The sequence below is a fragment of the Ursus americanus genome, chromosome 10 (genome assembly GCF_024610735.1).
Source record: "Ursus americanus isolate L20-20 chromosome 10, mUrsAme1.1.p, whole genome shotgun sequence".
Taxonomy (NCBI): Eukaryota; Metazoa; Chordata; class Mammalia; order Carnivora; family Ursidae; genus Ursus; species Ursus americanus.
The window spans coordinates 30,673,655-30,686,063 of record NC_142136.1 but is presented as its reverse complement, the minus strand read 5'-3'; the positions used below and the strand labels follow the sequence as shown (position 1 = coordinate 30,686,063).

Here is a 12,409-nt window from a genome sequence, read left to right as displayed (position 1 = left end):
AACGCAGGAATTTAAGAAACAAAACAGACAAGTACAGAGAAAAAAATGAAAGAGACAAATCAAGAAACAGACTCTTAGCTATAGAGAACTGATGGTTCTGAGAGGGGTGGGGGGAGGGGAATGGGTGAAATAGGTGATAGGGATTAAGGAGTGCACTTGTCCTGATGAGCACAGGGTGATGTATGGAACTGTTTAATTCACTACATTGTACACCTGAAACTACTATAACACTGTATGTTAACTCTACTGAAATTAAAATAAAAACTTAAAATTAAAAAAATGTTTTAGTAATAAAAAATAAACAAAATAAAAAAGCCGTGTGTGGGGAGGGGGGTCGAAGGAGGCGGCTATTCTACGCTAAAAAAAGATCTAACCAAATGCAATTGTGTGGTCATTGTTTGGATTTTGGTCTGAGTGAGACAGCTGTAAAAGACATTTTGGGATCAGTGGAGGAATTTGAGTCTGGATGGGGTATAAATTGATACTAGCTAATTACTGTTAACTTTAGTTAGGTGTGAAAATGGAAATAGGATTTTGTAGAAAAGTGTCCTTTAAAAACCGAGATGTATATTGTAATATTTAGGGGTGAAATATAATATCTATCTTTAATCAGGAAATGAAGATGATGAAGTAAATAAGGCAAAATGCAAACGATTGTTAAATATAGATGCTAGGTTTTAGCTATTCATTAAACTAGTCTCCTGCTCTGTGCTTGTTTACTCCGTACGATGAAAAACGACGTCAATCAACCGGAAAAAAGAAAGTAAGGGTTTGTTTCCTTTACGGGAGTAAGAACCGATCTTTACCTTCCTCCAAAGGTGACGCCATCAACATGTGGCCTGAATAGGGCTTCGGGAGCATCACGCGAGGTCCCAGGGAGATTAGACCAACGAACACGTTCCTTTCCGAAAATTTGATTTTTGTGTGACAAGAACTCACATAAGCCAAACCAGGAGCCTCCGACCCTCCAGCCCTGCGCACCTACCCAGGACAGCAGGGGACACTGAATAACCGGTCACCTTACCGTCCGACGCTTAGGGTGAGGGCGAGAGAAATGCAAGGTTCCCCTCCGCTCCCGCCCTTCGCGGAGAGACGGGGCTGGAGTGGCACGTACCTTCCATCTCCCCCACCTGGGAGCGGGGCGGAGCGGGGCCGGCCTAGAGTGGGGGAAATGGGCGGCACACCCTCAGGCCACTTCCCCCACCTGCCGCGGGGAGGGCTCGGGCGGCTGCCGGGGGCGGAGAACTTGGGGTGGGGAAGGACGCGCACCTGGCGGCGGGGCCGCGCGCAACGGGACGGCGGGACAGCTGGCTCAGCCGAAGCGAGCGCGCCGGGCTCAGGCCGCAGGTGAGGGCGGCGGGCCGGGCGGCTGCGCGTCACGGCGGGCCGCGCTCCTCTAAGAGGGAAGTTTCTTGGCCCGGAAAGGTGCAATTGTGTGCAGCTATTCCTGGTATTTCAGGCGGGTCTGGCGGCCTCAAGCCGAGGGGGCGCCTCTTACCCGGGTTCCCGGGAGAGGGAAGGCGGCCAGGCGGGCAGAGACGGGAAGGATGCGGGCGCGGGGGCGCAGTCCCTCCGGGCGGAGCCGCGGTCTGGGCGGGGCGCGCGGGAGCGTGGCCTTGGCCACGGTCTCCTGGCGGTCGGTGGCATCTCCTGGCCTAGACAGTCTGACCACAAAGGCGGCTGCGGCCGGGAGCCGCAGGGGGGCGGACGGAAGCGGCGACTCTGCGGCTCGGGGTGGGCGACGGCGGGGTGGGCTGGGGCGGGGACATTCCGGGGAGGGCGGCGGCTTCTTCGCTGCGACTTTTGAAGTCCAAACAGTTGCCGGGCTGGTGCGGCGCACCGTCTCTAATCCCCGGTCCACCTCCCGCGCCCTGCCCGCTGCCCGGGGCCTCGGGGTCGTTTACAGGAGTTGAGAGGAACCACGTCTTAAAGTTCTTGCGGGCTCGAAACTTTTCCAAACTGCAGAGCGCGACAAAGGGAAAGAGAGCCCGGGCGCCTCGCAGCTTGAGCACAGGTCGGGCGGCAGGGCCCGACGCGCGGGGGACCTGCCGCCCCTCCGCGCGCTCACCGCGTCTTTCTCTCTCCTTCTTACCCTAGTCGTGGAAGGGATGGAGGAGCCCGGGGCCGACTGCACCGTGGCTTTCGCCGAGGCCCAGAGATGGGTGGAGGTGAGTGCCTTTACTCTTTTCCGCACGAGTTTGCGGCCTCGAGGCCGCTCCCGCCGCTTCTGCGCTTCAGCCTCTTCCCGGGATTGGCGCCGGCGCATGGCAGCCGGTTGGTTTGCAGTTTGGGGGACTTTGCAAGTCCTACTTCTCCTACCTTTTAAGGTCCAGCTAAGCCTAGTGCTTCCCTCCCTACGACGGGTTCCCTGGCTTCCCAGAGCTCCTCTGCCAGGGCAGAGTCCTACGCTCGCCCACTTGGGTTTGGGGACCACACATCCTTGTGCGCCAGACCACGTCAGCACCGGGTCAGAAGCGGCCCAGGGCCCTCGGGAGCGGTTCTTTGGGGGTGGTTACAGTGGGAATGCCCGACCCTTAGCTGCACAGGCAGTGTACTAAGTGTGCGTTGTGTGGGAGGGCAGGTGGAGGATGTTAGACACTTGAGGCGCACCTGGAGAGATGTTTTCTCCCTCGCAGCATCTGGAGCCCGGGGGTGGGAGTCAGGGTTTTTACTTATTCAGAGTCGGTCTTGATGGGACTAAGATCTCCTGGGGTCACTCACTGAAGGGTTGTTACTTTCCCACCTGTGCCTTAGAGACGAGATCGTCCAGTTCCACCGAAATGGAGATGGTCTCTAGGAGGTTCCTTCCTCAACGCCTTAAGGTTACATTTAGCTGTAAAAAGTTAACACCAGGACTTCTACCCGTTATTCTACTGGATGAAAAAGATGACTTTTTAAATGATGCCAGGGAAGTCTTCAGAGCAGATGTGAATCAGGAACAAGGGCTTGTTGGAAAATTGTTGCCTCCACCAGCTTCGCAGTTACTGAGGACTTATTGATGCCACGTGCTGGCTTGTTCAGCCTACTTAAAAATGCAAATTAGGCTTAATGATTATTCCAGCAGAAAAACATATTTAAGAATCCCAGAGCACACAGTGTTTAAACATAATTCATTTGTCCATAAAGAAACAAATGTATATAGTGGGGAAAAGGAGAATAAACTTTCAGTGTTACATTTCTAACAGTAAATAAAGGAATGTGAAATGTGAGTAGCATTACCCACTAGACAGTGGGGAGGGGGGTCAGGAAATTCGCTCTTGGTGTTCTTTTTGGCCTGAACTTTGAACTAGTCTGAAGGTGATTTAGAAAGGTGTGGGGGAAGGGGGAAATATGTGAAGGGAAGGCATGGGGTCGTTGAAAGAAGAATAAACACTGTATTTTGAATTGAAATGAGTGGAAAAATTCCAGCAATGCAGTTAAGAGAAATGACTTCCCTCATTCATGAACTTTGAAAAGCCAAGGCGTCCAAAGGTAATTTTCCATTTGTAGTATTTGTTCTACATAATTTTAGAAAAGAAATTAAACTTGTCTTTTGGTTTTTGAGTGTTGGGGATAGAGGGAGAGAGAAAGAAAGAAATGTGAGGACATTTTTGGGCACACATGGCTCCTATGTGGAGTTTGTATCCGCATGCTGTTTATTTGCTTTAGGAAATCTATAAATATGGATGATTTCAAACTTTTTTTTTTTAGTATACCGATTTTTGAAATCTAAAAATTCCTTGTTTGTTGTAGCTTGCTTGTGATTGTGTAGGCTTTCTGTGAAAAATTTGCATCTAATAAACTCGAGGCAAGTGTGTTGCAATAAAAGATATCACAGTGCATCGTACACGTGCTCATCTTCCCACTCGCAACCATCCCATCTAAACGCGTTTTATTCATCTTTGGCAGAAAGAGAAGTTTTCTTTTCTTTTCTTTTTTTTTTTTTTTAAAGATTTTTATTTATTTGACAGAGAGAGATGGCCAGCGAGAGAGGGAACACAAGCAGGGGGAGTGGGAGAGGAAGAAGCAGGCTCATAGCGGAGGAGCCTGATGTGGGGCTCGATCCCATAACACTGGGATCACACCCTGAGCCGAAGGCTGACGCTTAACCGCTGTGCCACCCAGGCGCCCCAGAAAGACAAGTTTTCTAAAGGCTTTGCCATCTCGTTATAATATAGTTAATGAGATTAAAATTCAAGTCATTTTTTTTTTTCTGGTGCCACTGGGAGCAAGGCAATATGTTCATTGAAGATATGTGAATAATTTACGTATTTATGTACACTTTTGTTATGCTCTGGACATCCAAAGTGACAGCAATGTGCTTACTGTTAGGTTTGTTTTATTACTCCAGTTAGTGTCCAGATTTATTTGTTTCCTTAGCTTTGCCTTTACAACTAAAGCACATATTTTAAAATATCGTTCTTGCCAAAAGAAGCAGAACGGATGACTCCCTTGTTGCAACAATTGCCTCTTAACTCTGAGAACCCCTAATTTAAAGATAAAATATTGATTCCAAAGTGTATTTTATAACATGTTTTGGAAAGTCGGGAAGATTATGGTGTAAGTCTTTCTTCTGCTTGCTGATATTCTCGCTCCATTTTCCCTATCATACTTTTCTCTACATGTATTGAGGCATAAGAGGGTCATTCATTATATATAAGCATATATATATATTATGTAATAAACTTTGCTGTTTTTATTCTCAGCTGCAACTTTGACTATCCCAAGGTCAAGAGACTCCAATAACCTTGTAAAATTTTGAATGATGGCCAGTGTCCATGTTAGTATGTTCTTGTTATTTCCATTCTCTGTGATTTTAAATAGCTAATGTATTATTCCCACAACCAAAGTTAAAGTTTTATTTATTTTATTTTGGGAGGAGGAGGAGAAAGGGCAAGGCAAGGGCTAGTGGTGGTGGTTCCACCAATTAAAATTTTATGACTATTTTAAATTGTGCTTAAATGGTTAGGAGTGTATGTATTATACTTCAGGTTAGTTTAGTATTTCAATTTAAAGCAAATGTGGAATGTGACCCTTTAATGTAATTCAACAGAATGATATTGGATTATTGTCTGGTTGGAAATGCTGTTTGGAGTATTAATGTAGCAGAGCTGATTTATGATTAAACACTCTTTTAAAACCAAATAATGTGATAGTTTAAAGGGAGAGGCGGAGAGGAAGCCTGATTCCAGCAAGGTCATGGAGTGGGTGATGAAGTAGAAATTGTCGGCTGGACCCTCTAATTTTAGACTTTTTCTGAAGTACCTTTTAATTTTCTACACCCAACAGTTGCCTCTGTCTCTCTGTTTTAGGGCACTAAAAAGGCTTTGTAGTGAACAGACAAAATACCAATGAGATGGAAAACTGGATCTATCATTCATTGCATTGGTTGGTCACCAGTTTCCAAACTGTGGGTTAATGTTGCTGTCTGGACTGAAGTTTAAATACAGTCGTAAATACAGTATGGTTGGAGCGGAACAGGCTAACTTCATTCCCCACCCCCTTGCTCACCTGTGCTTCCTGTTATCTCTGAGTTTGATTCTTTCCGTATCACTGTCATCCTGTAGCAGGACCTAACGATGCCAAGTTGAGCTCATTGCCAAACCTGGCACTGGAATATGACTGCTTACTCAGTTACTTCCAATTAGTCTGTTTCTCCACCCACCCCCAAATCTTTCTACATGGTTTCCCTCTTTCTCTGTAAATGGCACCCTTTCTGCTTGTGGTTTCCAGCCTGTGGTCTGGTTTGACAGGGTTTGCCTGGGAAACATGAGTCCTCCATGTGGACTAAATGAAGGTTTCATGGACTTATATTGTTGCCTTTTAAATGTATGTAGAATGATGTAAACGTTTATTTGAAAATGTTTCTGAATTCATAAAAGCATTTTGGTAATTACGTATAATTTCAATGAACAGATATTAAACCTGGAACTACTATGATGGTAAACATTTATTTAAAAATTTAAATGTTAAGAAGCAACTCTTGCATTAGCTGTTGTAGCCAAAATAATTTTTTTTCAAAATAAAAACCCAATTTTGTTAGTTCCTTTTCTGGGATTCATGAAAAGATTTTAAAGTCCACAGTCTTTATATACATTGTACTGTGAAGCACATCATAGCATTTACAGCTTTTTATACTCTCATCTCTGCCTGTGTATCTATTTTTATTTTTTTATCTCTTCTCTGTAACTATTTGCCTAGCTGCCAGATAGCATAGAGATTAAGAGCACTGTTTTGTACCTTACATACCCAGTACTTCTTTTTTTTTTTTTTTAAAGATTTTATTTATTTATTTGACAGAGGTAGAGACAGCCAGTGAGAGAGGGAACACAAGCAGGGGGAATGGGAGAGGAAGAAGCAGGCTCATAGCGGAGGAGCCTGACATGGGGCTCGATCCCAGAACGCCGGGATCACGCCCTGAGCCGAAGGCAGACGCTTAGCAACTGAGCCACCCAGGCGCCCCACATACCCAGTACTTCTTTGTCTTAAAATTGGAAGATTGTACCTTTTGTCTACTTCATCCAATTCATGATGACTATAGTTAACGCTGCTGTATGGTAAATTTGAAAATTGCTAAGAGAGTAGATCCTAATATTTCTCACTGCAAGGAAAAGAAATGTTTTTGTAACTATACAAAGAGCTGGATGTTAACTTTTTGTGGCAAGCATTTTGCAGTGAATGTATGCCAACTCCTTATGTGGTACACTTTAAACTATTCTACTGAACTGTGTGTCAGTCACATCTCAATGAAATGGGGGGGGGGGAAGCCCTCACAGGTTTGGGAACAAACCATAGTTCAAGTCCTGGCTCTTCTACTTAAACGCCATAAGGCTCTGTTTTCTTCCTTGAGCCTCACATGCTGGTCGAGCCTGTTCAGTGACCCGAGGACAGTAAAGCAGTTACTGCTTCCTAATCCGTGCTTGTGTTTTCCCACCACCTTGGAAGCCCTTTTCTCACCTCCAGGCTACTGTGCATGGAATTCAGGTTATTCCTTGTTTAGAAAAGAAGGAGGTGAAAGGAGCCAGTTAGTTTCCTCCCTGTTTACCTGCTACCCATTACTTCTCTTCAATCCTCCATGCTTGGACTAAAATCAACCTTTCTGTGGGGGCTTTTCTGAACCAGCACACCTCTGCTCCACCCATTCCTTCCTGTCCTCTCTTGCTCGTCTAGAACTCTCTTTTGGCACTCTGCGGTATAATTCTATCCATTCTTCCATATTAGACTATGAGCTAACTGAGGGCAGGAAAGTACATTTATGTCAGGGGTTTGGCATGGTTCCTGGTAAATGCTTATTGAATAAGAGTATAATCTGAAGGCTACAGCTTGAATAAAATTTAAAAGTAGGGTTTTCAGGACCAGAACTTCTTTCTTCTCCCAGTGGAAACTTGCTTCAGCGTCTAAAGCGGAGTTCATTGGTTGGGGGTGGTTTGGTCTGGACCAGCTACAAGATGAGCCTTCGTCTGGGTGCCCACAGGGACTTGCCTATTTACCTGGTGTTTTCTCTTTGGCTCCAGCCCTGCTCTGGAGTCACGTCACTCTCTTCCTGCCTTCTGATGAGTGCTTGCCCTCATGGGGACTGGCATTCAGTCGTTTTGCTATCCAGAAAATGCCTATTATGTGCTTACTCCGTACCAGCCAATTGCCAGGTTTATCGATTCAAATGCCATGTTCTTAGTGTCTTGGCGGGACCTCCAGACAGAGGCAAGCGCTGCACAAAGCGGACACACACACCCAGCAGTGCTGTCAGGTAACTGCCCTGGCGGAGTCTGCACCGTGTGGAGAGAGGGCAGTCAGGAGGCAGCCTGAGTCGGCCGGGGGCGTCGAGCTCGCTCGCGGAGAGGCAGCATTTACGTCAGGCTGCAGGGGGGTAGCACGTTTGCCCGCTTTGCGGCTTTACAACTTGCTGTAAGAACTTGACGTTGTGTACAGCGCAGCTCTTAGAAGTTGCTGAGCATAGATTATTTTTACTCAGGTAATGTTTACATGCAGGGAAATGCACAGGTTTCAAATGTGCGGTTGTAAGAATTCTGTCAAATGTTTATACCCATGTGACCAGCAATTTAATCAACAGGTAGAACATTTTTATCACTCAGCAAAGTTCCCTTCCAGAAGGACACATCAGACTCTACCTCTTGTAGGCAGCCACCCTTTTGATTTCCAGCATCTTCGATTTCTTAGTGTGGTTTTGAACAGCCAAGAAATATCTTGATTGTCAGTTCATCTCTGTTTTCTTTATGTAGCATTTTACTATTACTTGAACACAGTGTCTTTATTTGGGAAATAGGACAGGAAGGCTGGCAAGAGATAATTGTGCCTGCAAAGTCCTCTTGAGAAGGAACTGATTCACACAGATAGGAACCAGGGCGGGAATGCCATTAGAATAGCATGACTCCAGGAGGTGTAAGCACACATGTCAAGGTATTTCCTGGGCAGCGGGGAGGATTCCAGTACAGTGTTGCTCTGGATCTTTCCAATATACTTCTGCACTGAAAGCAAGAAATGGGCCTCTTCTTAAAATGGGGGAAAATACAAAGAACTGGTACTTTTAATAAAGTGGAGTGTCCTTGAACCAGTTAGAAGAGTAGACTGGGTCAAAGAGTTTGAATGATTTTTTTTGGTTCTTGACCTATCACCAAGTTACCCTCTGAAAGCTTTGTGCTGGTTTGCAACCAGTAGCAGAGGTTAAGGGCCCCAGTTTCTCTATCTTCTGGCCAGAATTGGAAATGGTCATTTGTGTGTTTTCTCTAAATTAATAGATGAAAGATGCGTGTTGTTCTCCCTCTTCTCAGATCCCTAGTGATGTTAAACATTTATCTAACAGATGACTCATTGGGCTTCCTCCCAGTGAGAAAGGATGAAGGGGAAACAAGGAGGTTCTGTCTCCTCTCTGTGAGGTCATAGAAGGCTCAGAGGGCCCATGGCCTGGTCAAGCGCATCCCCAAGGTCATGGGCATGGTAGGACCATTAAGGAAGTGTCTCCTGAGTTGCCTTGTTTTTCTTTTGGGTTGTTTGGAGATAGACCCTCTGACTTCTCAACAAAATTATGAGATGAGGAATGGAACAATTTTGAGGATGTTTCTTTAGCCATTTTTGAAGCACAGAAGTCCTTAAAGCTTCTCTTAGCTTTAGGAATAGCATCCTGAGTGTGTGGCAGGGAGTATGTTGCTTCATTCAATTTGTTTCTCGTCCTTCTCCGCAGTGCTTCAGTGTGCTTGCTGTCTGATGCCAAGAGTGCTTTGGCTAGGAAGGGACTCCTGTTAAGACTGTCTCCTTTTACCTCCTCCTTCCTTTTTAAACTGCTTGTCAACATAACGGCATTTGAGTTAAAGAGAAGTACTAGTTTTGAGAATGATAGTTAAGAAAAACAAAGCACCAGGGTCACCTGGGTGGCTCAGTGGGTTAAGTGTCTGCCTTCCGCTCAGGTCATGATCTCAGGGTCTTGGGATCGAGTCCTGCATCAGGCTTCCTGCTCAGCGGGGCGTTTGCTTCTCCCTCTGCCTCTGCATCTCCCCTCTGCTCCTTCGCTCTCTCTTTTAGATAAATAAAAATCTTAAAAAAAGGAAAAAGCACCATTAATAAATTTGTCCAACCCTTTTAGTTTAGAGAAAATAGCTGTTGTAGGAAAATCATTTCATCCGTTACCATATGCAGACTGAGTTGTTTTGTTGTTCTGTATCCTATAGTTCCTGGCAGAAAGTTCTCAAATGCTTGTTGAAGGAATGAATGTTTTGTATCCTGTCAAGAGATTGGCTTCTTTAATTAATGCTTGCACATCTCCTTAAGCCTGTTAGCTGTCAAAAGTGTACTAGAGCCTGAGGAAATGATAAAATATGAGTACCCGTGCTTACTCTTCAGTTTCAGAAGATAATTATTGGGTGTGTTTTTTAAAAAAAACACTTTTGATGTACTCAAAGCTCTTAATAAGGACAAGAGTTGTCATCTGTGCACAACTTTGGGAACAGAGGTTTAATGTGCTCAATCTGCCACTTTGCTCTAAGTAGACAGGCCTTAGCACATTCTGCAGGTGGCTCACAACACAGTCCCATAAACAGCCTTTTCAAAAATTGCAAAATCCTCCCCGATTCAAAATTTTATGTGGGTTCAAAGGGCCACACTAGTAATAACTGATCAGGCACAGTGAGACTTTGGCATCAAGTATTTTTTTTTTTATTTTTAAAATTTTTATTATTTATTTTTTATTATGTTCAGTTAGCCACTGTATAGTACATCATTGGTTTTTCATGTAATGTTCAATGATTCATTAGTTGTGTATAACACCCAGTGCTCATCACCACACATGCCCTCCTCAATACCCATCACCCAGTTACCCCCTCCCCTCTGAAACCCTCAGTTTGTTTCCTGGAGTCCCTAGTCTCTCATGGCTCTTCTCCCTCTCTGATTTCTCCCCCTTCAGTTTTCCCTCCCTACCCCTATGGTCCTCTGCGCTATTCCTTATCTTCCATGTATGAGTGAAACCATATGATAATTGTCTTTCTCTGCTGGCATCAAGTATTTGAAGGTGTAGTTATAAACAAAGTTCTGTGCTATGCCAGAAAGGCTGACATGGAGAGTGAGTTACCTGCTATGAAGATTCTACAAGAAGAGGTGAGTAACTGACAATTAAAGCAGCTAATACTTTTTTCTACAAGTGCAAGATACGTGGCAAGTGCATTATCCCTGCATACCCTTATAATGAAGGACTGTTACCCAAGGGTGTTTTCTCTGAGGAAAAAGAGGGGTGAGAGGTCAAGTAATTTGCTCACGGAAACACTAAAACTAGTAAGTGGTGGTTGGGCTTTGAACCCAGGTAATTTGACTCCACAGCCTGCCCTCTTAATCACTACACTCTACTGTCTCCGCGTGACACTGGTCAGTAAATCGCGGTAAAGGATTTGTAAATCAGAAGAGAATGGGCTCTCAGTCCTCATTCCATCTGAAGCGGTAAGATTAGCTGTTTTCTGTTTATGACAAGTTCTGCACACTAGAATAGCTTCTGTCTTGTGATGTTAGTGCCTGGAAAGCACAGGATCGAAAATATTCTATAAACTATAGACTTGCTGATAGACATTCTTGATCAATTACAGACTTGAATGTTCTGGTATATCTAAGTGAATGTATTAATGCTCAGTAAACCATGTAAAGTGTTGTAAAAGGAAAGCATTTTTTATATGATGACATTGAGGTATACTTTGAGCTAGAAGAGGAGATAAATTATATCTAACTAGTTTCTTCTGTAAGACTCTTTACAAAAGTATCAATTTCTTACTGACCTTCATTTCAGTAGTCCATGGCATACCCATGACATACCAGAAATTGTACAGACCGTCATTGTACGGTGCTTCAAAGTACATGTCCTGTTTTCAACGAGGATACATTCTAGTTAGTGTTTCATATGTGTAAGTACTGCTGAAGGGAAGACCACATCAAAGATTTCCTTTTCTCAACTAGGTTGAAATTTGATCTAGATGTCCGAGCTGGGAAGGAAGTATCTTCCTTTGTTATACCATTATCTCATAGTATTCAAGGAAGGGCACTCATTGCCAACCTTATTATAAACTTGGATTCTGGAATTCTTTCTCATTAAGTTTAAAGTCATTCATCCTACCCAAGGAAGGAGAAAATAAATGTTTTGCCTTTACTTCTTGAGTGGCATGTAATCAGTTTGGAACTTACCATGTTATCCAAAGAAAATATTGTCAGTCTATCAAAAGCATCAGACGCAGTCACACCTTCCTTCTTGAAACGTCTTCTTCAACCATCCTTTGGATTTTTCTCCCATTTTACTTGATGTTTCTGATTTTCCTTTGCTGAATCCTCCTAATTATTTGATTGCTAAGTATTAGAGTATCCCTGGGTTCATCTTCCCATGTCTTCCCTTATTTGTCTATAATCTCTCCCTAGTAGATATTAGCAAATCCACAGCTTATAGGCCTTCTATATGCTGATGACTTCCTTGTTTATATTTCTGGCCCTGACGATGTTTCTAGCCTCCCTTTCCCTCCCCTCCCCCACACCTTCTGTGTGTGTGTGTGTGTGTGTGTGTGTGTGTGTAGATACACGTAGATACATACATACACTCAGGATTTCCAATTGTAAGTCAAACAGGCACATCCCACTTTGTTAAAAACAAAACTCTGAGTTCCTCCCCCTCCCTATCACCTCCCTACTCCTCCCCTCAGTGTTTCCCATCTTTGTAAATGGTACCACTGTTAGCCCACTTGCTCAGGTCCCCACCTTCGAAGTCATTATTGACTCTTATTTTTATCACACTCCACATCTAGTCTGTCAAGAAATTCAGTTGGCTGTATCTTCACATATATCCAGAATCTGACCACTTATTGCCATCTCCACCATCCTCCCTGCTTCCAGTATAACAACAGCCGGATTCCTCTTTAAAAATGTAAACCAGGAAGAAGACATATGAATGGCC

The 12,409-nt window shown here is 44.3% G+C and overlaps 1 protein-coding gene across 14 annotated transcripts in view; it reads left to right on the top strand.

Annotated features, from left to right (window-relative positions):
* Positions 1 to 1,716: 1,716 nt before the first annotated feature.
* LMO7 (LIM domain 7) overlaps positions 1,717 to 12,409 on the top strand; it is a 193,590-nt gene continuing 182,897 nt past the window's right edge. For 13 of the 14 annotated variants that reach the window (XM_087865085.1, XM_087865083.1, XM_087865082.1 and 10 more), the window contains exons 1-2: positions 1,717 to 1,734; positions 2,098 to 2,168. In XM_087865085.1, the coding sequence (XP_087721211.1) occupies positions 2,109 to 2,168 (60 nt within the window). In that variant the 5' untranslated portion in view covers positions 1,717 to 1,734; positions 2,098 to 2,108. The remainder of the gene's footprint in view (positions 1,735 to 2,097; positions 2,169 to 12,409) is intronic. The other variant, XM_087865084.1, reaches the window with a different exon arrangement.